A 27836-nucleotide genomic window follows, 5' to 3' on the forward strand; every position below is an offset into this window, starting at 1 on the left:
GAAAAAGTATTTATAACTTAATCCGTGGACTCCCTACCGCTACCGCTACCTCTATACCCCTCCCCCAATGTAAAAAAAACCAAAATTCATAATTAGCAAAAAGAGTAAATCCATATAAAAATTAGCAAAGCATAAAAAGAAAAAGGAAATCAGAATTAAAATTAAAATTTACAAAGAAATTCAAAATATCCCTTTACTTTACTTCTTATCTCTTTTCCCTGAATATTTTTTTCTTTAGAACCTATAATCTTCTTACTACAAATCACTTTTATTCTAATGTATTGTTGTCATATTCACATACCCTAATATATTCATAACAGCCTTGTTATATTACCCCACATTCCCACCCTCTCCGTGGTAGCTGATAAAATCTTGTTCTTATTTTCCGGTGGAGGGAATTAGCGGGAAAGGAGCAAAAGAATAGATGAGAGTTGTGTTTAGAGGTAAGTCTAATTTTGCCTCCAAAATCTGTGAGTTTACAAATTATTATGTTATAAAGTTGAATTTGATAGAATATTAAATTGAATTATAATTCTCTACCATATTATGTAAAGTAGACTTCACTTAATATTGATAAAATATGAAATTTGAAAGACGATCTATCCCTTGCCCTCACCCCCACCCTCTCTTTAAAAATTTTATGGTTAAGGCTTTAATATCAATTGTGATTAAGGAGTATAATGTAAATTATAATAATCATTTCAAATACTGTATTATTTATTTTATACATGTTTTTTTTTGAAATACTGTCTCTTTAATAATTCATTTTTCTATCTTATATCTACAATATTTAACTTAACTTAATTTAATTTAATTTACATTTTGTTATTTTATTTATAATTATATTGAAAAAAAACTGCTATTTAAATATTCATATTTAAATATTACATAGCTTTCTAGTGTAATGAAACTAACAACAGCTTATTCATTAAATAATAAATAATAAAAAAAATAATAACGAAAAATTAATAACAAGTTGAATCAAATATAAATTAGAAACTTGGACGTTATCGATCATATCTCAAAAGTAAAAATAAATATATTTTGGTTAATTTTTTATATCTAATATTAAGAATAATGTCCTTGGTGACATCAAAGTCAGCTGATAATAAGCTGGAAGAAGAAACTTCTAAGAGTCAATGCCAGGGGATTGATCCTTTTATAGAACTTTACCCAGTTGTTGATGAAAATGAGACTCCTATACCTAGATGCTGGAGCTCTAAAGATAAATATAATTTTATTGGATTGTCACAAAATAAGTTACTAGTCCATTATAAAGGTTATGATCCCAAAAAAATTCATGTTTATAATGTTGATTTATAAAATAAGTTTATTTTGATACCTTAAGATGTTAATTTCCTGAATTTGTCTATTAGCAAAATGAAAATATTTATATTTTTAAATGTTTTAAAATCATTTATACCTTTTATTACTCGTAATAGTGATGGTTGACTTATAAATTTTTATTAACACAGGTATTGGTAAAACCCACAAAGATGCTGCGAGCATAAGGACAGCTCACCCCATTCCAGCCTCATGTGGAATTTATTATTTTGAAGTTAAAATTGTCAGTAAAGGGAGAGATGGGTAATTTTTAATTATAAAAATATATTTTGCATTCATTTATTTATAAAAAACACAATTAAAATAACTCCAACTAGTATGGTTGGGTAAAAGCTGAAGAATGTTGTCTCTGCAGGGGAAAATCGTTAACATTATGGCATTTTAATTTATCATAGTTTCTTCCAAATTTGAATTGCTATCATTTTAAGAAAAACCCTAAGGCCAATGATGTTTTTGGCTAAAAACATATTACCCAACTTTACAAACTAGTTATAACTCCTTTATACTTTATTTTTTTTTAAGTCTTGATTATTCATTTGTGCCAAAATTTAACAATTTTTAAAAAATATTTCCCCTTACAATTAACTATGCAATTTCAGGTTGCAGGGTTACCAGGCCTACTACATTAACTTATAATCTGCCACAATTTTATTTTAAAAGACAAAATCTACCATACTCAACTCATTTGAAATTTCTGAAAATATACCAACCAAGATTTATTTGCCGGAAAATCTCCAACCATTTTAAAATTTTATTTCAAAATAAAATTTGTTATTATTGGATTCTTAATTTAGAGGGCTAGAACTAATTTTATAAGTGGCTTAAAAAGATCCAATCTATGAGTTAGTTTTATAATATATAGTGTTTATAATTCTCCATCTATTTGATCGATGTTAATAGGATCTTTTAAGCTAAAATATTTTTTGATATTCACAAAATTCCTTAGCAATTTTTTTTGGGAGGGGGGAGGAAAGGGGTGTAATATAATTAAAAGTGTAGTTTGAAAGAAAAAAAAATCTTTGAAGATCATAAAATTGAAGTTTTTTTTTAAAATAACGCTGTAAAACCATTTTAATAAAATTCATAAAGTTTCAAAACTCTGGCCAATTTATAAAATTTATTTATAATGTTTTGGATATGTTTTTTATTTTTATATTCTCTCATTTATTTATTTTCATTCAAGTTTCCAAAGTTTGCAAATTTTTTTTGTATTTTTTGGATGTCTTGGACATAGAGCCTAAAGAAGATTCATCATAAAAATGCATAAAAAATCACGAAAATAAATTTATGAACGATTTTTTTTAAATAAGGCCGCATTCATAGTGGGATCGGATCCGACAAACTTTAACAGCTGATCGATTTTAAAATCGGTTTATGAGAATCAATTTTTCTTTATTAAAACCAATATTTCTTAGGTTATTATCATGTATAAAATTAAAGATAAAATTAATATTATTTTTAAAAAAATTGATTCTCATAAACCGATTTAAAAATCAATCAGCTGTTAAATTTTGTCGGATCCGATCTCACTATGAATTCGGCCTAAGAAAGATTTTATATAGGTGTTGCTGGATTCTCACTATTTCGCTTAGACACAAAATATTGTCCATGCTTTTAGGTTTCTCTAATAGATGACCAAACCTTTGTGCCAGCTTATCAGCAAAATCTTCAGGCTCTAGTAATATTTTTCTGGATAAACTCGTAAGATTTAGGCCGCATTCATAGTGGATCCGATCCGACACGATTTAACAGCTGATCGATTTTTAAAACCGGTTTATGAGTACCAATTTTTCTTTATTAAAACCAATATTCCATAAGTTTTTATCATGTATACTCATAAACAGATTTTAAAAATCGATCAGCTGTTAAATCGTGTCGGATCGGGTCCAGTATGAATGCGGCCCTAACCGTTTTTTAAAGATCGGCTCAAATCGAACCGTTTAACATCACTAGAAATATCTATAAAATAAATATAAAAAAAATTTTGATCGATTTTTTGGCGCGTAGTTAAACAACGCCTAATTTTTATCAAAAATGCGATAAAATATTCGAGAGGCGGAATCACGCTTTACGCTTCCGATATTTTTGACCTCGATTTCTCGCCTATTTTAAATATATAACTCTTGTCCCGTTTAAAAAAAAATATTTTGACCAATCGGGAGCCACTTTGAGACCCCATATCTTCCGGTCCAAGTAGAGTTATGGGGGCTAATATTTTGGATTCGTCAAATCGCAACACTTCTTCAATAACACTTATATACCAAATTTTAGCAAATTGTCCTGATGTAAAGGGTGATTGATACAATTTGATTTAAAAAAAAACTTTCGATGCAGCGGCCATCGCTACGTCCTGATATCCCTTCTAACTAGTACCGCTTAATCGCCCAACTTTGACCATCAACTATTATTAAATTGTAGTTTATAAACGAGCTTTTACGGGAAATTGGCTTAAAAAGGTCTAAGTTTGGTCTAGATTTGAGTACTGAGACCAATTTTTATTTTTTGTGTGTGTGTGATATAAAACTTTGCTAATATATATATTTTTTGGGGAGTTGTCTGAAGTTAGGTGATTTAACCACCACTACTTACTAGTGTTCTCAACCCGAACTCCATTTTTTGAGCCATAAAAGTATAACCTATAATACTCGAGATTTCGCTAATATATTTCCAAACCTTGATGCCATCTATGAGAAGAAAAAAAATCTTCAGACTCGCCTAATTTCTTTCTGGATAAAAATATTAAGTTAGCCGCTTTTAAAAATCGGCTCAAAACGAGCCGTTTAACAACACCACTACTTACCGCGCAAAATTCACGTGATAAATATATAGGAGCGAAAAGAAGGAAAAAGGCCCGGCAAATAAAAACAAACAATTAGTCCCAGTTTTCAGGAAAGAATATGCATGAAATGTCTTTCCAAGATTCTAATCCACGATAAACAATTTTGTTGACCTTCCTCTCCTTCCTTCCTTCCTTCCTTCCTTCCTTCCTTCCTTCCTTCCTTCCTTCCTTCCTTCCTTCCAACGCGCTGTTAGATTATGGGTCTCCAATGATCGGTTATTATAAAAAATAATGGTGTCAAAATCATGATCTTTATTAGGATCGGCACCGATATTTATCGTTTTCCAAAAATATCGGATAGGGCCGATATCTGTAAAAACCCGATACAATCTTTTTACTTTACTTTTTTTTGTTTGTTTTTTTATTTTACCTTATTACAATTTTTTCTAAATATTATATATTTTTTTAAAAAATAATGTAGATGCACAACACCCTCTAAATTTTATTTCTTTTTTAAAAAAAAATAGATTTATAGTATTTTTAGTAAGTTTTTTTGTAAAAATAGTTAGGAACACCCGAAGTTTTATTTATTTTAAATCTTTTTAAATAATAACGCCAATTTTATTAATTTATACTTTAAATAAAAGATTTTTTTTAATGGTATATCTGAATTTTGGAAATATTTTACAAAAGACAAAGATAATTTTTAAAAAATGCGTTATTTGCGGAATCATCTGAGTCTGTCTTCAGCACGTCAGGGGATATAGATAATCCAAATCCATATCGTAGAAGCATATTACCAGAAAATCTAGAGGCTCTCATATTTATTTAAAAAAAAATATAACATATTATAATTTTATATATGAAATATTACAATTTTATAATTCATACCAACATAAAATAGACATATTATTACTTATATATATTTTTTTAAAATTATAGTCTTGATTGTAGAAATAAAAAAAATTAAATTAAATGCATAAAAAATATTGATTTCTTAATTACAATTGGTTCAAAGGGGAGGTGGTGGTGAAAAATCAGTATAAATAATCCGATCGATATCGGATCGGTTTTGAAGCAATATCAGAAAATGTCGGATAGGATTGGATCGGCGAAAAATATGTGGATCGGCACAGTCCTAATCTTTATCATTGTCAAACTTAATCTCGATATTTCATATACACTTGTTGAAATTATATTTATTTATATAACCAATATCAAAGAATTCAAAAATAAAAACAAAGGAAAATCGTCTGATCTCGAATGATAATTAATTTCAATATCGATTCTTCTCGAAAGTATTAACAAAACGTTCATAAATGTCAATTACAAATTGAAATCAAAAACAAAGGAAAATCGTCTGATCTCGAATGATAATTAATTTCAATATCGATTCTTCTCGAAAGTATTGGCAAAACGTTCATAAATGTCAATTACAAATTGACAGATACAACAAATATAATATTCGAATTTGGGAGCGCCGAATTGTCTAGGTCGAAACATGTCATGGCGACCCCACTTTTTATCATTCTTTCATTCGATCGATATTTCGTTTGTTGCCTTGAAGAATTTTTTTTTAAAAATATTTTCTTCACGTTTTTTAAAAAAAAAAATATTTGATTTGTAAAAGTAATTATCGTTTGTTTAATAATATATTCCTCACGGATATCGCACATTCCTTCTCGGGATGATTTAAATCCTAAACAAATTGCAATCGTGCGATAAAAACATATTTTTCTTGATTTATACTTAATACTTGTTGAACTTTAAATACATTTCACGAGTAATCTTTAAATTCGAGTTCTGCCGTAAAAATCATCTTTATAGATGTCTGTCACTCTCTTCTATATCGTGATCAACGACATTATAAGAATAACTAGACTGATGATGATGCATTCATAATAATGTATTTCGATTCGAAAGCGTCGTTGAATGTAAATCAGCTGGATCCGCCATTTTGGTAACCCATATAGTGATTATTCTCACGTTAAAAACTGAATTGATAACCTGCTTCCTTATTATCTCGATGATCAGGCAATTCTTTAATAAAGTTGGCGTTAGATACAGGAATAACTCTCGTTTAAAATTTTTTAAATAATGATATGGGTAATCAAAATGGCGTCCCCAGCTGTTTTCATTGACGTACACTTTTAAATGAATGGATCGTCAGTCTAGGTATAATTATATGTCATTGATTTGATGTGAGCTCTAACCTTTTTTTTTTCCTCATTAATTCACTAAATATTTGCCATTTTTATTACAGGAGTATTTGAAAGATTATATATTCTTTTTAGAAGAAATCTGAAGTGAAATATTTAAAACTGACAGATATAATACATAGTAGTTATCTTTAAGCTTTCGTTAATACAGCTGATTCAGTTTTAAAATTTATCATATTCGCTATTATATCGTATCTCCTATTTTTTTTAATATCAACGCATGCGCAACATACGCTTTTCAAATTTTATCATAGCGTTATCATCGTAACGTTCCATATTTATAAATTACCTATTTATATTGGCTTTAAATTTTGTAGTAACGCCACGCTCGAACAAAACGCGTTTAAACGCGGCCTTACTCCTACTTCTTCTTTCTAGTAAAAATGACAAAAGTTAATCAAATCTTCGGATTTTACCAAAAAATTTTTTGCCTTTTTACGAGGCGCCATAAAAATTATCTATTTAAAAAAGATAACAATATAATGATCAAATAATATTTTTTTAAAATTTATTTAGATTGACAAATTGATCCACCTAAAATGTAAAAACTATCTTCTTCTTTTTTTTGGAAGAATAAATTGATAAATATTTTATTTGTTTTAACAATGCCGTGATGACTGGCCACATTTTTTTTTAAATGCTTGTTTTTTTAGTATTGTACGTACTTTAAAACGGCCATATTTGGGGCGATTTTTTAAAAACTGTCCGATTAAAATTTTTAGCCAAAATATTATTATTTAAACCTGGAGAATTTGCTCATGAGTGGCGGAAGGGTATTCGAAAAATATAGATTCGTAATTGGTGTATTTGGAATGGGGGGGGGGGGTGGCGAAATGTTTTGATTGGATGAAATGTACTAAAAATTTTTAAAAAAATGATAACTGAGAGTAAAATTAAAGGAAAGAGATAAGAGGGGGTCTGGTTAGTTGAAGGTGTTAATGTTTATGGGTTAGCATTAATTATTATATATTAAAAATATTCATTTTTTTTAAATATTAATACCCTGTTTTCTCAAATCAGCTGTTAAAACGGGATTTTTCCTAGAATTAGACCAAATTTATTATTTTGGCACCCTGCCGTCAGATTTATTGGCCGAATTTTTTGGAGTGACATTATTTTAAATATTTTTTTTCACAAAATTTAAAAGGTACATGGGAATTGGTTTATCATCTCAAGGAGTCAGCATGAACAGATTACCTGGTAACGTATTATGATTTATGATATTGTAATTAAAAACAAAGAAAAAAAACTTAAAAAGAAATTAAACGATAAAGAAAAAAAAGTAAGAAGGAAATGGAAAAAGAAAAGAAATAAAACGAAAAATTAAAGGTTGGATAATTTTTTTTTAAAAAAAAATAGGGTGGGACAAGCACTCCTATGGGTATCACGGAGACGACGGGCGTTCTTTTTGCTCGTCGGGCACGGGTCAGCCTTACGGACCCACCTTCACTACCAACGACATCATAGGCTGCGGCTTAGATTATGTTAAAAACACCTGTTTTTACACCAAGAATGGCGTTGATCTAGGTATTATATACTTATACATGTACATATTTACATGCAGTAAAACTTGTCTAATCTGAGCTCTCGATAATTCGGACGACTCCCTAATTTGTCCAAAATTTTGAGTGCCAATCAAATTCCCATTAACCTATACAATGTAGGTTAGAAAATACTTTGATAAATTGGGCCTAAGTTTGGCCAAAATTGGACAGGTTTAGCTATCTACCCGAGGAATGGGTGTGGAGAGGAGGAAGGATAGGGAATATTGATGGGTATTATAAACGGGAATTACTTCTTACCCTACATATTGAACCGTATAATTTGAGCATAGGGTTTTCTTATATAGCTGATTTATCATCAAGTATTTTATCTCCATCTATTATTTTTTCCCCATCTATTATTTTTTCCCCTTCTATTTCTATTGATAACTTTTCCCAGATCACGATTGGGGCTCGGTCAAAAAAAAACATATTTTTTAAAAAAAACAAATTTTCAAAAAAAAAAACAAAATATTTTTTCCAAAAAAACAAATTTTCGAAAATATTTTTTTTGATCCCATCTCTAATCATGATCTGCAATTATTTATAATAATTATCTCCCTATTTTTTTTTATATATGAAGGTACCGCCTTTCAGGATGTACCGGTGAGTCCGCATATTCATTCATTCATTCATTTTTTTTTACCTAAAAAATATGTCTTCGATTTGATTATTCGGGAAACGAGTTATGGGCGCCATTTTTTTTAAATGCCGAAAATTTTGAGTCATCTTATATGCATTTATCCCTGCTTTAGGTTTGTTGGAGATTTGAATTTTTAAATAAATATTTTTTTAAAAAAAAATAAAAAAAAATGGCGGAACGCGAGCGAGATAAAGGAAGGAAATGAATCATTATAATAATGAATGAATGTAAACTAAATTCTATAATAATTATACGCTATTTTCTCCTTAGCCTAATTTATATCCGACTGTTGGTCTTCAAACTCTCGGGGAAACCGTCGAAACTAATTTCGGCCAAAAACCATTCGTTTTCGATATTCGCGATAAACTGAGGGTACGAACGTTTAAAAAAAATGCGTAAAGTCTCGCCTCTTAATTTTTTTAGTTCTTAATTTCTGAATGGAAGCTTTTATTTTGTAGCAATTTGACCTAAAATGGATGATCCTTTTTTTCTAAAAAGTCGCATCCTATTTAGACCTATTTAGACAGCTATTTAGAATTCTAAATAGGAAAACAAATGATCTAGGGTGCGGTCTTTATTATTTATTTATTTTGGCTAAGGTTCTTAATTTATTTGAGATTCCATGATATTCTACTTAAACGCTACCAATTTTTTTTCCGCTTATCACGTTTTATATATTAGATTTATTTTTTATAGATTTCTTGATAGTTAAAATATTGTTTCGAAATAGTATACAGCAGAGACCTGCCGGCTCGGGTATTTGAGTCGAGCCTTATTATTTTAATATACCCAAGCTGGGCCGGAAAATATAAAACTCAGGCCGGGCCGGGCCGGGCCGAAAAAATCTGGGCCTGTCTGTGCGAATGATCTTTCCGCAGGTCTCTGGTATATAGATCATTTAGCGATATTAAGAATTGTCTTAGATGCTCTTGAATTGTCTAGTTAGCTATTCAGATATTTCCAATTTATTCTTTTTAACGAAGCAATACCGACTTCAAATTAAAAACGAAATCGCAAATTTTCCCGTAAAAAACGAAAAATTTGAGTGGGGCCAAACTATGCAAAAGTTAATTTTTAAATTTCATTTTTCAAAATTAAAATAAAAAAAAATCATGTGTTAATTATGCTTACTTATTCCTTATTAATTTTTATTTTTTTTTAAAAAAAAAATACATTAATACCCACTTCCGCTACGAAATGAATGAATGAACAGAATAATATTCGATTATCTGGTTCATCAGGGTTATTCGGAAACTGCCAAATGCTTTGCCAAGGAACGCAAAATCGAGACTACCCACATCGATTGGAAAAACGTGGAAAATAGACAAAGTTTCGTTTTATATATATATTATATATAATATCTGGGTATTTTTAAACCTTAAAAGAATCGCAAGTTTTTTTTAAGTCTCCTTTTATTTAGTTGTTTATTATTAGAGAGGCACGGATACCCTAACTTATAACGCGATACTCTTAACCAACTCTAAACCCGTTTAAACTGAGAAATTCAAAAATACACTTAGAAAACTTTGATAAATACTCCACTTATTCTCTTATAATCGGGCTTGTTAGATGATTCCTTTAGCCCTTCAATACTCAGGTGGGCTCTATGGGATCTCAAGTGTGCTATAATTGAATGGTTATTATTTTTATGATCTGGAATCTTTAGTAGCTTCTTTAAAAATATTTTAGAATATACATTCTAAATTTCATTTATTTTGGTGGATTAATCTTTATGATATAAGCATTTAGCGAGTGATTATGGTCTATGAGATCCCTACTAGAATAAATTCGTAATTTTAAAAAATAATTTTCATCTAAAATTATTATAATTGTAAATTTTTAAATTCAATTGTTTTTTATTATATTTTCAATTTCAAATATTTCATAACGTTTAAAAAAAATATATTAAAACTTTTTTAAATTATAAAAATTTATTAAATGGGGTGGACTTATTTTATCTTACTTCCTTCCCATTAACTGACTCTTTTTTTTAACTTCATCATTTTATTATGATTTTTTTGAGATTCTGAAAGTAATTATAAATTTATTTAAAAATTTAATATCATTTACCGTATATTTGAGATGAATATAATAATAAATTCAATATATGTATGATAGTGATCATGATGCACATTCTTAATTAAATGATGAAAAAGATAGGGAGGGGGGGGGGGGGTGGAAGGGTATAAATTCTCAAATTTTCATAAAAATCCCTACTATTTACACCTCCCCCCTCCAAAATTTTGTATACAATATATGGTTATAAGAAAGAATTTGATAGAAAGATTAGTAAAAATTAATAACTTTTTAAAATAACGACTTAATTTTTTATGAAAATCTAATATTGCCAAAGGCCTTACAATAAAGATCTCTGATAAAATTTATGGTGAGAAAAAAAATTCACCTATTTTATAGCATAATCATGGATAAATTGTATCAACCATGTGTCAAATATAAATCACTATTTCATACATGGTATTGCATTCGCGATAATAACTTTGTGTTAATACATTCGCGATAATGCATTCGCGGTAATGTCTTTGCTCTAATACATTCACTATCATTCGCGATAATGCATTTGCTGCAATACATTCACTGTAATGCATTCGCATGTAATAATCAATTCAATTTAGTGCCTAGCAACATTTTATCGCGCAGCACTTTATTATGCGACTCTTTATCATGCGACAGTTGAACACACGACACTTTATCATGATATACTTAAAACCAGGGATTCGAACCGAACCCGAACCCGGAGAAGTGAACCCGGGTTTTTAGAAAAAAACTCTGAACCCGAACCGAACCTGAACCCCATTTATAAAATTTTCAAAACCCCGAACCGAACCCAAGAATTTTATTTGAACCCGGGTTCAATCGGGTTCAGTGTATTATTTAAAATCATATATTAATATATGTAAATACAAATATTATTTTTTCAAATTTCCAATTAAATGAAGTCTTAATAAATTTTAAACAACTTAATTCATTTATGCCATTTTTAAATTTATTCTCGATAATTATTGGAGTGTTAAAAAATTTTAAACAATTGAATTAATTTACGCCATTTATTTTTAAATTTTTATCTTATTATTCTTAAAGATTATTAATTAGAAGAAAATGGTTAACAAATCAAAGTAAAAATTATTATATTGTTAATTTAAAAAATTCTAAACATCTAACTTAAAAATTGTTAAATGTAGGGCAGTTTTTGTGAACTTATTAAAATGATTTTAAAATTTATATATGCTAATCATTTATTTTTGGTTCAGTTTAATTTTTACAAGATATTAATGAAGTGCATATTATAAATGAAATTAAATTTATAAATATCTCTTTTTTAATTCTGAAATCATTGCTATTTAAAAAAATTGTTCTCTTTTTATAGATTTAAGATTAAAGATAAAGTCATATTTGATAAGCATTTTACCCTTAATACAATAGAAAAAAAATCAATATGTTCATATTAAAGTAAAAATGTCTGGTAATCACTTGTCAAATTTAGAAAGACACCTGGAAAAAAATCACAACAATGAATATTTAAATTATTTAAATGAAAAAACCAAATATCAGGAATTGTTATTGGCAAAAAAACCTAAAATTAATATAGAAACCTTTTTTCCAAAAAAGCATATAAGTATAAATATATCATCTAATGATTTGATGAGTTCTATACTAGAACTTGTTACTGTAAATGGCCGGCCTTTATCAATTATTGAAGATTCGGGATTTCAAAGAATTATAAATCCACTCCTATCTGGGCTCAATTTAGTTATAAACAAAGAAAATTTATCCAGAACTATTAATAAAACAGCCCAATCAATTAGAGACAAAATATCGAGAGAGGTAGAAGGAAAATTAATAAGTTTAAAAGTTGATGCAGTTCAACGACTAGATAGGTCAATTCTTGGTGTAAATATTCAATTAATATCAAAGTCCATTATAAATTTGAGGACTCTTGGAATTGTAGAGCTGAAAGAGAGATGTACAGGAGAATATATAAAAGAGAATATATTAAAAACTTTACTAAAATTTAAAATTAATATTCAACAAATATACACAATTACTTCTGATAATGGTTGTAATTTTTTAAGAGCTATAAAGCTCCTGCAACCTGAAACTGATTATGATATAAGGAGTGAATCAGCAGATGAGGAAAATATGGATGTAAATGTATATAAATATGATATTGATGATATACAAAATACTTTTTTATCAACTATTTATCCTATCCGATTTATAGTGTACGGTGTGCAGCTCACACACTTCAGCTGGCACTTCAAGATGCTATAAAATTATCACCTATTGTGGAAACCATTGCAAAAGCTAGGAGCCTAAATTGAAAATTAAGACATCCCACTTACCAAAAGTTATTAAAAAATATGAAACTCCCTAAGCCTGTGTTAGATTGCCACAGATGGCATTCAACCCATGATATGTTAGAAAGGCTGATTTTACTAAAACTCAATATCGAAGATTTTTTTACAGAGCAATCTGATTTGAAATTTTAAAACCGCTAAAAATCGCAACCAAACAATTCCAATCTGAACAGTTAACACTGACAGATTTTTATGCAGCATGGTTAAGATGCTGCATCGAACTGGAAAAAAATCCAAACCATTTTGCTCAATTACTATATTCTTGTCTTAAGAACAGAGAAGAAAGGTTTATAAAGAACGAAATTCTCTTAGCTGCCATATACCTGGACCCAAGATACAAGGTTAATTAAAAGCTTAGTAAATTAATTATTTTAGATTTATATTAAAATTGTTATTTTATGAAATATTTAAATATAAACAATATAAATCCTTAAATATTACAGGTATTACTTAGTGATGATGATAAGATTTGTGCGAAAAAACATCTTGTCAATTTATGGAGACGAATTAAAAGCTTAACAACGCCGATTTTATCTGATGATATTAGTTCCGATGAAGTTATTGAACAAGAAGATGATTTAGAGAAATTGATACAACTTAAAGAAAGGCAGGAGAAAATACTTAAAAGAGGGCCAACGATTGCTGAGAAAAGTATTGGAACAATAATTACTGGATTTAGCGATTATAAAAGATTAGATAAGAAGGAAAATATTTTGCATTTTTGGGAGTCTGCTAAGCTGGAACACCCTGAATTATATATTTTATCTAAAATCTTATTTGCTGTTCCTGCAACCCAAGTTAATTTTTCATATTTTCACATATAAATACATTTAACATAGGTTAGCGTTGAAAGATCTTTTTCACATTTGAAATTCATTCTTTCACCACATAGATCGAGGATGAGTGAACAACTCTTGGAAGATATTATGCTAATACGTCTAAATAAAATTTTTAAAATTGATACATGACTATATGCTTTGTATTTTTAACTATATTTGCCTATAAATAAAATAAAAAATTTATTTTTTATATCAAATTTATGTCTAGTTTTTTATTATGATTTAAATATAGAATTTTTTTTATCAACTCAAAAATTCTTGAACCCGAACCGAACCCGAACCAAACCCGGGTTCAAAAATATTTCCCTAAACCGAACCCGAACCGAACCCACCTTTTTTTTTATACCCCGAACCCGAACCGAACCCGGCAAAAATTTTGTCGGGTTCGCATCCCTGCTTAAAACTTAATTTAATATATTTGAAAAGTTAAATTTTAATAATATCTGATTTTTTTGGCTTTTCCGTTTAAATTTCGATATTTAAAAAATTTTATTTAATTTTTATAAGTATAATTTTTTTAACTTAATTATTATCTTATAGGTAACGGGAGACATAAGGAATAAGAATGATTTCAATTTATACTTTCAGTTGTCCCTTCGCAATAAATACAACACCTTTTCCTTATATTAAAAAATTTAATATACATGACTTTGTTATTTTGAATCTTTTATCTTCTATTTTAAAATTTAATTGGAAGATAAATTATATAATATAATATATAAAAAAATTATCGAGAACTAATTTCAAAGTCCTATATTTTTGTTTTTATGTTTGAATGTATTGAATGTTTTTTATTTTAATATGACTATTAATTAAGTAGCGATTCGTTTATTTGTGGTGTAAACCTGTAATTACTATTAAATTACTATATATAAATCTATATTCAATTATTGAGCATTATAAATTAAATAATTTCAGTTAATTTTATTAATACGTGGGTTAAATCTTATTATAATTAATATATTTGTTTAAAAAAAAGTAAAATATAAAAATATATAATTCAATAAAATTTAATCCGCAAGGTGGCGTTTATTGTTTTTAAATATCATTTGGAAATATAATAATAATAATATTTATTTATATTTCATTTGTATATTATATAAATATCAAAAATTATAATTTACTTAAAAAAATTAAATAAGTTTAGCCTACTAAGCGAGTATGATTTTATATATAAATACTTTTTCTAAAAAATTTAAAATTAATATAAATTTTTGTAAACCAGTTATAAAAATTAAATTATTAGATATAAATCTATATTCATTATCGTTGCAACTAATGATATGAGAATTAGAGGAAACAGTAAATTATTGTGACCACTGATATGAGGCCCAGATGAAACAGTTAACTAAACACAAATAATTACGCAAAACATTTTTTTAAATTCTTTTATTTTAAAATTTTCTTACAAATATAATAATAATCAAATCTTTTTATATATAAAAATATATGTAAAAAAAATATATATCTTTTTTTAAAAAATAATATAAAATAATAATATTTTCGACAACATTACATAAAAAATCAATAATCCCAAAAATAAACATAAAAAATATATAATGTAACAACAAGCCCCCTTTTTAAAATGAACAAAAACCCGGGGCAAAATTGATACATTTTCGAGCAATTATTTAAAAAAACAATCAGTGTATAAAAATTTAATGAATAACGCACATATATAAGAATCTTTCTATGTTTATTCTTTTTGCATGGTTTCATATACCCTTTTCTGGTCTTCAATGATAGCCGTCGCAGTATTGTTACAGTTGAATCAAAGAGTCGATTATAACGTTTCTGTCCTCTTTTTTTTCCACGCTCTTTGTAGTAACAGTCATAAATTAGTTGTTATCTCAATATTGCGTCGTTCATCTTTTACGTTTCGGACAGACGGTATTTGGTTTATGAGTCCTAGCTTGATTGATTCATTGCATCATTGGTCAGTTATGATCATATCATTCTATCTTAAGTTAGGTATCATCAATCTGGCATCATTGTTCAGAATCATTTTAGTTGATTGGAAGAAATATTACAAAGAGTCATTCGAGTATTTTTTTAAAAATTTTTTAATAAAAAATAATCACTTTCACTAAAAAATAAATTTTAATACATTATTTTCTTTCATATTTATTTTTCTTGTTTTTAATTCATGTAACATTCACTTCACATATTCCAGTTGCTTTCTAAAAAGCAATTTTATATTCTTTAATTTTCCAATTATTTTGATTACTTTAACCTACTATATAGTGTTTGCAACGTCGGTCCGGTCTTATCAGACTTTTCGGTCCTAGGGACGGTCCCGTCCAACAATACGGTCCCACGGTCCGGTCCGACCGAAGACCGATTTAAGAATATAAAAGTTTACTATAAATTGCTTTATAGTTAATGTGTATGTACATGAAGATGAACATATAAAATATGATTATTTAATGCCTAACACTTTATAATATCTAATTCATCGTTTACTTTTTATATTCTTCCGTTTCATTAAATTCAATATTCATAGTTTACTTTTTATATTCTCCCGTTTCATTCAATTAAATTCAATCGCCTTCAAGTATTTTAATTTAGTAGGGTAGGTAGTATTATATTTTATTTTTAGAAATGGATATTGAAATCATAGAAGTTGATATTGAAATGCCACACTCTTCAAGGGGTGAAAGAATGACTTTTATTGATGAAAATCAAAAAAATTCATCAAATTCTTTAAAAGATGTTAAAGAATTATACAATTATTTTAAAAAAGAGACTGGTCATAAGATTTGTAAAATCTGTTTACAATCATTTTCAAATACATCAAGCACAAGTAAATTAAGCATATATACTATTAGCTGGGAACCAATATTAAAATATACCAGTTATAAAAATTAAATTATTAGATATAAATCTATATTCAATTAATTATTTCATTTAATCTAATTAATACGTGGGTTAAATCTTATTATAATAAATAGTATATTTCAAAAAAAAGTTAATATTAAAAAATATAATTTTATAAAATTTAATCCGTAAGATGGCGTTTATTGATATTTTTTTTATCATTCTTATAAATCTAAACGATTCAATAAAGTAATATCTACCATATAAAATAATTAAATCCGTTGGTATAGTAAACTGTGAATTTTACATAATAAAATAAGGTTTATCGCTCAAAATTTTGGGTAAAAAATTTTTGAAGATAAAAAAAAAATTAAAAATCTTTTCATAAAAAAATTGGGCATGCACCAAGAAGATTTTTGACATGTTTTCGTAAAAAAATCCCTTTGATATATTTTTAAAAATAATAATTTTCCAGATATTTTTTTTTTAAATAATACGGCATAAAACCAAAAGGGAAAATCGTTATTTTGCTCAAATTTGATTTGAATTTTTTATTTTGAGCAAATATTAAACCCAGGTACTAAGTGAACATTCAATTACTATTTTTATTATTATTTGATCCTGATATATATATATATATATATAAAAGTAATATTACACTAAATTATTTATTCAAATTCATATAAATTTGATATTACATATTTATGTTAAAATATAATTTTTAATTTAGAAAGACATAATATTTTTTTAGATTTTTGGATGTTACAATTATATTGATTCTTGGCTAACTTTATGTAAATGATAATTCTCAATTTAAAACCTAATAATTATGTTAATTTTAAAATGGCATGTTATTTATCAGAGTTGTTAAAAGATACTTTTTAAATGGATCTAGATACAGATACATTGTCTAAAATAATATCTAGATACAGATATTTAAAAATCTATCTAGATACAGATACCGATACCACATTTTTATATCTATATCTAGATCCTTTAACAACTCTGTTATTTATTTATATAAAATATAAATTAACTTTGTATCGTTTTTTTTCATTAAAAAAAACTCCCCAAGGGAGATACTTTTAGAGTTTTTTTTTATTTGCCTGATTAACCGAAGGGTTAAAAAAATCATTAAATTCCATTTAGTGAATCGACCAATAGCAAAAAAAGATCTCTATTAAGATCCTCTCTTTATGGGTATCGATGATTCCGGTAATTTGCAAAAATTAGGATCGAACTTAAAATAACTCTTGCAGGGGGGGGGATCTTATAAAATAAAAATTTCTAAATAGGATAAACGGTATTTTAACACGTGACCATTTTTGACAAAATCAGCTGTTTTTTTTGTTCTTAAATGAAATTTTTTTTTTATAATCTTAAAAGCGCGCTAAATATTTCTTTTAAATTTGAGGATTATGATTTTGTCGAAAAAAATATATTCCCAGAATGTGTTTTAAAAATACTACAACATACCCTACAAATTTCGGACAATTTGTTAGCTTACTTTGGGTTATTTAGCCATTGCGTAAAAATTTCGTGGACCGAAATATCAAAATCGCCTCGCCTGTATCATATATGCGCAGCGTTGTTAAACGGCTAGATTTTTTAAAAACGACTAACTCAATATTTCATCCAGAAAAATATTACTTAAGCCTAAAGATTTTGCTCTTAGAAGGAACTAAGGTCTAGACATATATTATCGAAATCCTCGAGGCTTGTGCGATATTTTTCTGGCTAAAATATTGAGTTAGCCGTTTTGAAAAATCGACTCAAAACGAGCCTTTAAACAACACTATATAAACGTATTTTATAATATATACACTACCGGCCATGAATGACTGCCCACCCTACATTTGTACATAAAAAAATTAATAATTTAAAACTTACTTATTTGGGTAAAAGCGAAATGATTAATTGATTTAAGATGTCTATTTAGAAATAAAAAACTCGGAATTTTTATAAATTTTTCTATGAAATTTTAGCCTTTGAAAACAACATGTCAAAAATGACCAATTTGGTAAAATTGTGTTAATTAGTTTTTTTTTCAGCAACAATTTTAAGTTGCCCAATATTTTTTTGAAGAAAGTTATTAATCTTCTAATCTGCTTATTAATACCTATTTTTAATTTTAAAAAAATCCCTAGATTTATTTTTGGTTTTAAATCATTGTTTAAAGAAACTCTCAGTCTTTATAAATATTTTAACGAACATTCGACCAAAATGATTAAAAGAAAAGAAATTTCTACTCCAACTAAATGCAAAGTAATTAATTTACACATAAGTGGTAAAAGTAATCGCCGAATTGCCAGAGAATCAACCCTAGCTCGACGAACAGTCGATTGTATACTTAAAAGAATACGCAACAATAATACATTATCGAATTCAAAGAGGCCTGGAAGACCTCGCAAAACGACTTTAAGCGATGATAGGTATATAGCAAAGATAGGTAAAAGAAATTTCTACTCCAACTAAATGCAAAGTAATTAATTTACACATAAGTGGTAAAAGTAATCGCCGAATTGCCAGAGAATTAACCCTAGCTCGACGAACAGTCGATTGTATACTTAAAAGAATACGCAACAATAATACATTATCGAATTCAAAGAGGCTTGGAAGACCTCGCAAAACGACTTTAAGCGATGATAGGTATATAGCAATGATAGGTATATAGCAATGATAGGTATATAGCAATGATAGGTATATAGCAATGATAGGTATATAGCAATGATAGGTATATAGCAATGATAGGTATATAGCAATGATAGGTATATAGCAATGATAGGTATATAGCAATGATAGGTATATAGCAATGATAGGTATATAGCAATGATAGGTATATAGCAATGATAGGTATATAGCAATGATAGGTATATAGCAATGATAGGTATATAGCAATGATAGGTATATAGCAATGATAGGTATATAGCAATGATAGGTATATAGCAATGATAGGTATATAGCTATGATAGGTATATAGCAATGATAGGTATATAGCAATGATAGGTATATAGCAATGATAGGTATATAGCAATGATAGGTATATAGCAATGATAGGTATATAGCAATGATAGGTATATAGCAATGATAGGTAAACGCAATCGACCCCTTGTCGCCTCAGAGATAGCTGCGGAGATTAATCTGACTCGGGAAAACCCGCACAACTCTGAAAAGGCCCCTTAGGAGCTTTGAACTTTATGGTAGGGTAGTGGTCAAAAAGCCAATCTTGAACAAAAAAAATAAACTCAAGCGATTAGACTTGGCACCAAAATATTAATTTTGGGCATCTGCCAACTGGTACCATTATCGAGTGATGAGTCAAAATTCGAAATCTTCGGTACTAAAAGAAGGCAGTATATCCGCCGCTCAGCTGGAGAGAGAATGAGCGATCATTGCATAATTCCTACAGTCGATTTCGAGGGAGGGTCTGTTATGGTGTGGGGGTGCTTTGGTGCCGGGGCAACCGGCGACATTGTCAAAATTAAAGGAATCCTTAACAAGGAGGGATACCGGCAAATCATTTAGGACCATGTGATTTCATCAGGAAAGCATTTGACCGGAAATAACTTTTTATTTCAATAAGATAATGACCCAAGGCATACATCCAGGGAATGCAAGGATTATTTACAAATTATACAACACCACGGCATTTACGAGTGGATGACTTGGCTATCCCAGTCTTCCGATCTCAATCCAATCAAATTTTTATGGGATCACCTTGATCGACAAGCGCGAAAAAGCTCTCTAATTTCTCATTCGCATCTTTGGGAAGTATTACAGAGAGAATGGAACAACAATATCGCTTCCGAATATTTAAAAAATCTCATCGAAAGATTACCTAAAATGTGTGCAGAAATTATTAAGAATAAAGGTGGTCATATTGATGAGACCAAAATTTAATTTCTAATTAATTGCTATGTCTTTTATTTTTTGTAATTTTATGCGATAATATGGTAAACTTATAAATAAATTCGATAAACCCCATATTGTGTGTTATTTGTCTTATTTTAAGAAAAAATGCTAAGAAAATGCAGGGTGGGCAATCATTTATGTCCGGTAGCGTATATATTTTTGATACTAATCAGAATTTGAAGAGAACATTGTTTTTTCTAAGATTCTTATTTTGCCCAAAATTTTGGGATTCGTGAATTTTATCTTGAAAGGATTTTTTTTTATGGATAAAGATCAACTTGTTAAAAGATTTAGAATTTTTGATTTAAATTTGATCAACTCAAAAAATAGTCATTTTTTGAAATTTGTAAAATATCTTTATTTACCATCGAAGATTAAATTTTTTTTAAAGGCTGTGTGTCCAAAACATCAAAAAAAATAATGTGATTAAATTCACTATCTTTCGAAAAGCTATTTTAAATATGATAATGAAAAAAACATGTCCAAAACATATGTCTATAAAATTTTATAAAATTTCAAAAAAAAATATAACATATCGTTTAATTAAAATTTTTTAAAATTTACGAAAGTTTTGAAACTCGCTATAATCTATGAGTCTCAACAATATCGTGTCTCATATAAACATTTAAGAAATCCAAAAGCTTGTTCTTAGCGGCAAAATAGATCGGGCCCTTCAAACCACAGACCTTCTCTACCCCTCACTTTTCGATTTCCATCCGCAACAGTCCTCCAATAATTTAACCAACCGCATGCTCCATTTCAAACTAAAATGCAGACGATTCATAGAGACTATCGCAGGGGCAGACGATTCTTTTACGCAAAGCAACGATATGCAGACGATTAATAATACGGTGGGCAAAAAGCATGCGAAGGTTTGTTATGTTTGTATTTAATTATATCTTTATGATTTAAAATTAACGAGATTAATAAGAAATGAATTCATTAATTGAATTATTGGATTGCTTAAGATTATATGTCCAAATAAACCATTGGATTTCTATTCTAAAATAAGGTAATATAAAAAATCTCTTAAATATTAGAAGCACATAGAACATTCTAATAATCAAGCTAAATGTTATTATGTATAGTATAAAATTAATGCGTAATATAAGAAAAACTATACGAATACCAATACGGCGATAAATAACGAAATCACAATGGATTGTGAAAATGAAGAAAATAACGTGTTGCACAGGAATACAGTATCCCGCGGGCGTAAACTTAGTCGGAGGCGCAGGAACATGAGAGATGGCGGCCTAAGGATGCGATATCCCTTTACCATCGAAACAGACGAATGTCAGCAATGTTGCTTCCTTCAAGCCACGAAAAATATCGATTACATCGACAAGGATATTGACATTACAGATAATGATGTCATTAGGTTAATTAATTGATATTTACGATTTTATAGGGGGGGGGGGTCACATCTTAGGTCTCGTTTATAGTAAACGCGATATATTATTCAGCGATGATGCTTTATTCATTCCCTAAACTATAGCAAAGCTATATATTTTAACATGATTTATTTTGTGATTTACGCATCACTTGAAACTACATCGCAATATTTCACTATCATACTTTAAATTTTCTAATAAATTTACAAATCATTATATTTTTTCATTCATTCATTTCTTTCCTCCTCTTTTCTGCTAAAAAAAAGTAATAAAATACATATTACTAAGACTACGCTACCTAATACATTAATGTGTTGCATATCCTCAATCCCGTTTTTAGTTTTTTTTTCTTATATAATTTGTTTATGCCAATTAGCCAGTCAAAACAAATCTAAAGGGAGTTATAGAATTAAGATACATATATTATTGCAGATGTACGGAATATGCATTTTAAATAAATGATTATATGAAATGATTTTCAAAAAAAATAAATACAGTTACAGAAAAAATGGCGATATTCCTAATGAAATCAATACCAAAAAAAATGGCCACGCGCACGAACAAGGTAGGTATATATATATATATATAAATGCGTGAGAAATGTTAAAAAAAATTTCTATGGCAATAGTTACTAAATTTGTCGGCAGTGCCAATCTTATCGACATCTATGTTATGTGGGATTTCAGAATCCACGGGAAAATTCGGAATCTCAATTTTTAATTTACTGAGAGTGAATTTGTTGATTTATAAAAATGATTTTATACCGGAAGCATATTCCAACATGGGTAAATTATGAATTTTATGCAATGCATAAATTTTTGACTATTTTTAAATTTCATATATACATTAAAAATAGTTTGAAAGTTCGTAGGAAAAATAATGCTAAAATACATAACCGGTAAAATCAAAATTTTCATAAATCTCCTCTAGAAAATTAAAATTGAGAGAGATCAAAATTCTCATGCTAGTTTACCTTTTCCCTTAGAACTCTGGAAAATAGGTAAATGTCTCAAAATTAAACCAGTGATTAAATTTTTAAAGAGGCATATGAGTTTATTTGCTTGCACTATTTAACTGATGCTTAAGGAATGGAAAACGATGGAGCAGACGATAATTGCGATTGCGATTGTTGCGCCACCGAGCACGAATTTTGTTGCGGCGGAGGGATCCAAGGTAACCCGGCGTCCCTTAATCAAAATGGACATGACGGTGAAAATAAAGATTTATTATTCTTCCTTTTTTTTTCTTCCATAAAATAGCAATAACCAAATATAAAATTTGATTATATATTTTTTTTGTAGAAATCAAAAACGGGAATTTGAAAGCGCCCCTAGTCGAAGCTGATATCTGTTGCGGTGAATTTTGCGAAGAATGTTTTTGCGAGCAATGTTATTCGGATGCCAATCAACGATTTTGTTGCTGCTATACAGGTAATTTGTAGAAACAAAAAACTGTCAAAATATGATGAGCGTAAAAGGAATGGGGGAGGCGTAGGAAAAAAATTAGGACCGTATCCTAGTTCGGCTTTATACTTAATAGTCTATCATTTAACCGTCTTTTAAGTATCGGCTAAATACCCAAAAAAGTAAAAGAAAAAAAACGGAAAAAACATAACCAAAAATGCCACCAAATGCTTAAAATCGACCAATATAAGGTGTCCTCGATCAAATACTTTTTTTTTAATTTATACTAAAAAGCAATTAAGTATCCAAATTGAGCCAACCTATGACACAGCCTAGAGGTTTAATTTGGAAGAAAGATAAGATCCTTTTTTTTACTGTTTTTTTTCTCTCTTTAAGACCAAACCGACACGTTTATCGATTGCCCTGAAGAAGAAAACCGATATTCGATTTCGGATACTGGATCCTATACCGGTTCTCAATCTTCTTACTGCTCCTCCGATTACAGTTGCCCCGTCGACAACGATGATGATGTTGCAAATCGGGTTAGCCATTTTTAATATTATTTCTTTAAATGATTTTAATAATAAAGTTATAAGAAGATGTTCTTTTTAAAAAGTTTGTATTGTGTTAAAGTTACTTCGTTATATCATTGAAAAAATAAATGGTTCCTCTTTATTTTTCATAATTGTAATAAATTAAAAAAAATATATATTTATGAGCTACATTTAAAACACTTGAATGTAATTGGTTAGAGCTAAATTTTACCTGAAAATTAGCTAGCCATGACTGCTAAGTTATCTGTTTATATAGGGCTAAATAACTATATTAATAAAAACGAAATGATAATTTTTTTTTAAATACAATTTTGTTGAAGAATCAAATTAGTAATCAAATCGACTTAAACTCCACCATATCTCGCATACTAGAATACGGGAGGGAGTTGCATCTGCTGGCAGTGGATATCAAAAATAATTACCACCATATCTCCAACAAAGAAAATAACAGCAAAGAAAACAAGGACAAGGGTAAAGAAAAGAGCAAAGATAATTGCAAAAAGGGTGAGGAAGGGGGAGACGAAAGTGAGATCAGCGAGGAAAGTCGCAACAAGGCCCCGAACACCGGTAAAAATGTCGGTCTTAGCGCGAGAATAGAAGATGGCGGTTCCCGTAAAGAATCCCGCGAAGCTCTCGATAGGATCATAGATAGGAGTATACAGGTAGGTTTATACACTAAAAAAAATGTTCATCCTATTTAAAAGTTAGTTTATAGTTTGGAATGGTTCTTAGAGGTTATTTAAAAGGAAGCACTCAACAACCCTGATATTTTTAATAAAAGCCTCTGACCTTTTTTTTTTACAAATAATCAATGCTCGTGTTTCGATGCATCATTTCTTTCCGAAATTATACTTTTTAGTTATTTTAATCTAATTATTGTCTTGTTTTCTCTTAATTTAATTACATATATACCCTCCCTTTAAAAAAAAAGGATAAATAAAGGCGTTTATTATTGAGTTAAAACACGCTATCAGGAAATAGGACACTTTATTAACTTAAAAAAAATATTATATGGCACTATATAAAGAAGAAAAAAAAATAGAAAGCTAATTGGTTTTATATATTGTTTTTTAAACCAGGACGCTTTCAGTTTATTAGCGTATCCGGACCCATGGAATTCTCCTGTAAAAGGAATCCTCGACCCATTTAACAGGGAACCTTTGTGTTTGCGACTCAACGGAGCCATCTTAAGTATGCCCAACACCTTTATATTTTAATTCTCCTGTCCATTTAACGGGAAACCTTCGTGTTTGCGACTCAAGGTAGGGGTTTTAAGTACATGCTTAACCCTTATATTTAAATACCCTGTCCATTTTACTAAATATATTTGTGATTAAATGGAGAAGTTTTAAGTATACTTACATCTCTATATTTCAAACAACTTCTGCAGGAGTTGAGAATGATGGGTATTCCCCCAGGAACAGTCTCATATAATGGGCATAATAAAAAATTAGGCGGAAATTAAAAATATTTTTTATTTTGAAGTGTTGAACGGTAAACCTACCTACTCCACATTAGAACTCATACTCGGCCAAATTCAAAAATGCCTCAAACTCATGTCGAAATCCAATATGGGCCAATGCGCTTTCGTTGTTCTCAAAGATTTTGTTCACTAAAATTTTGTATCATCCATAATATTTATTTAATTTTTAAACATAATTTAAAGTTTTTAAAAGAAAGAAAAAGAAATTACCAAAATTTATTTAATATATATATAACAACCCTCACATGCGAAGACCCCCATTTTTCTCGAATAATGTTTAATTTTTCCCGATTTCCTTTGATTTCTCACTAAAGAATGATTGTACCTTCTCAAATTCTCGCAACTGCAAAAAAAAAGAGTTTTTGAATCCATTATTTATTGCGACTTAATTTCCTTTTTAAAAATATCTTTTCTTTCTAACTTTGTTTTTTTTTTAAAAAAAAAAATAGGAAGATATATTTAATAAATTCTGTAAAACGTTAAGCGACACAAATTATAATTAATTTAAAGATTTCTAAGGTGATTATTTTATTAAATTGTCATAAATTTTTTTATATCACGAATAATTTATCCTATTTTTCCTCCCTAACCCCCGTTTCCCTGAGAATTTAATTTTCGTGTTGTAGGAATATTTTTATTGTTTATAGTTAAATTTCCCATTTATTATACCCCCCCCCCTCATCTGCCCCTACCCGTCATTCACTTCTCAATAGGGGGGGGGGAATAAAAATCCCTCTCCCACGAGCCATTTCGAAAATCGAGAATCGTAAAACAAATTATTTTATAATCACAATTATATATATATTTCAAAAATTCTTTCATTTCGTGTTTTTTAGACCAAGCGCTTTGATTATACTATTATAGTGCTGTTAAACGGCTCGTTTTGAGCCGATTTTTAAAAACAGCTGACTCAATATTTTAGCCAGAAACAGTATTGCCTATGCCCCGAGGCTTCGCTAACAGATGTCCAAACAAAATCTTCAGGGGTTGGCGTAATACTATTCTTGATGAAATATTGAGTTAGCCATTTTTAAAAATTCGGGTAAACAAGCCGTTACGACACTATTTACTATATATTTATTTAATAAATTGTTCACGAAATTATCAACGTAAATTTTTTTTTTCTCCCCGATATGAAAGATTGACATTTTTGTATTATTTATTTTATTTTATTTTTTTAATCTTTAATCCAATTCTCTCAGCCCTCTTTTTTTTCCTCAAAATTATCCTAATTTTTATGTGACAACCTTTATATGTTCATATTTAATATAATGTATGAAAAAGTGAAATCCATCAATTTTAAAAATATAAATATATATATATATTTGTTAGAATTTTGATTAAGTTTTCGTAAAACAATTTCAAAATATAGTTCAAATATTATAAGAGAAGTAAATTGTGAAATGGAGTTTATCATTTCAGCCAGGTTATTAATTGGCGTTACATGTTTCTTACCCACTACTATATACATTATTTCTTGCAGTCATTTAGCGCTTTACGCGGCGGAGAGTAGGAAAATACAGCGTATTTTGTATAATTATTTTCGAATACTCGCTAACTATGAATTTATGGGTAATCCCTCAAAAACTAAAATGTTCAAAAAAAAAAACGCCCCCCCCCCCCCCCCACAAACGATCAGAATAAATACTTTAACGCTCAGAAGAAATATTGTACTCAGAATTATCTCTTTGCTCAGATTAAAAAATAAATCGATTAGAAAAACATTTCAGTTATTATTTTGAGCGATAGATTAAATATTAACTATTTTATAAGGATCAAGGACCTTAATTATTTAAAGGTAATTATTCAGTAATAATTGAAAAAATGAAGGTCATAGCTGGATTAGAGTCGTGAAAGGGTACTCTTAGTTCTTCAAAGAGTGGAGACAGCTGTTTTAGTAAACTTGCGATAATTCAAATGAAAAAAAAATCAGCATTTTTTTTAAAAATGAATAATCACGAATTGCTTGGTCTTGATCCCTGGAAAAATTTGTAGGGCCCTAAGATATAATATGATGAAACTAGGCGACAACAGCCAATGAAAAATAAGGACTTTTCAAATCCCATGACAGTAATGTTTTAGCGATGGAAGGGGAGGGGGGTGCAATCGTTGTGGTAAGCACTCACTTTTTAAAATAAGCATTTATTATTTCTCTTGCCACATATCTTCCTTCATCTCTAACATCTGATGCTTCCGAATCTGATTTCAAGAAATCCTACTTCTCAAAATTTCAACCCTCAAAACCTACCGCTCCCTTGTTATAATAAATAGCTGGATGCAGCACTAACACCAACACTTATTATTCACTCCCTGAGATTACTAGAATAAAGTGATCATATTTTAATCTATGTGAGCGATAAATATAATCCATGAGGAATCACCTTTAATTAAGTAATACGTTTTTCCATCTTCTTTTTTATCTCTATCAGGCATTGTGAAAATCGCAAATCTTGTAGACATAGAAATGGATTAGGTTTCAATTTCACCATGCCCTAAATAAACTTACTCCCAGACAAACCTTATAGGCAGCTC

General features: G+C 28.8%; 1 protein-coding gene across 1 annotated transcript; it reads left to right on the forward strand.

Annotated features, from left to right (window-relative positions):
* Nucleotides 1-944: 944 nt before the first annotated feature.
* Nucleotides 945-26584, forward strand: LOC135925440 (ran-binding protein 9-like). The gene is made up of 18 exons (XM_065460758.1): nucleotides 945-1027; nucleotides 1074-1279; nucleotides 1476-1587; nucleotides 7490-7542; nucleotides 7702-7869; nucleotides 8467-8489; nucleotides 8797-8898; nucleotides 9510-9592; nucleotides 9740-9855; nucleotides 21101-21342; nucleotides 21583-21851; nucleotides 22362-22429; nucleotides 22951-23073; nucleotides 23166-23294; nucleotides 23664-23809; nucleotides 24142-24483; nucleotides 24901-25012; nucleotides 25307-26584. Exons 2-18 carry the CDS (start codon nucleotides 1078-1080, stop codon nucleotides 25435-25437), a joined length of 2421 nt encoding a protein of 806 aa, XP_065316830.1. The 5' UTR covers nucleotides 945-1027; nucleotides 1074-1077; the 3' UTR covers nucleotides 25438-26584.
* Nucleotides 26585-27836: the final 1252 nt, after the last annotated feature.

The sequence above is a fragment of the Gordionus sp. m RMFG-2023 genome, chromosome 2, assembly GCF_954871325.1.
Source record: "Gordionus sp. m RMFG-2023 chromosome 2, tfGorSpeb1-WG-v2, whole genome shotgun sequence".
Lineage (NCBI taxonomy): Eukaryota > Metazoa > Nematomorpha > Gordioida > Chordodea > Parachordodidae > Gordionus > Gordionus sp. m RMFG-2023.

Coding starts and splice junctions, on each gene's coding strand:
- LOC135925440 (XM_065460758.1), top strand. CDS start 1,078: ATGTCCTTGGTGACATCAAAGTCAGCTGATAATAAGCTGGAAGAAGAA. Junction 21,343..21,582: donor TGGGCAAAAAGCATGCGAAG/GTTTGTTATGTT, acceptor GCGTAATATAAG/AAAAACTATACGAATACCAA. Junction 22,430..22,950: donor TGGCCACGCGCACGAACAAG/GTAGGTATATAT, acceptor CTGATGCTTAAG/GAATGGAAAACGATGGAGCA.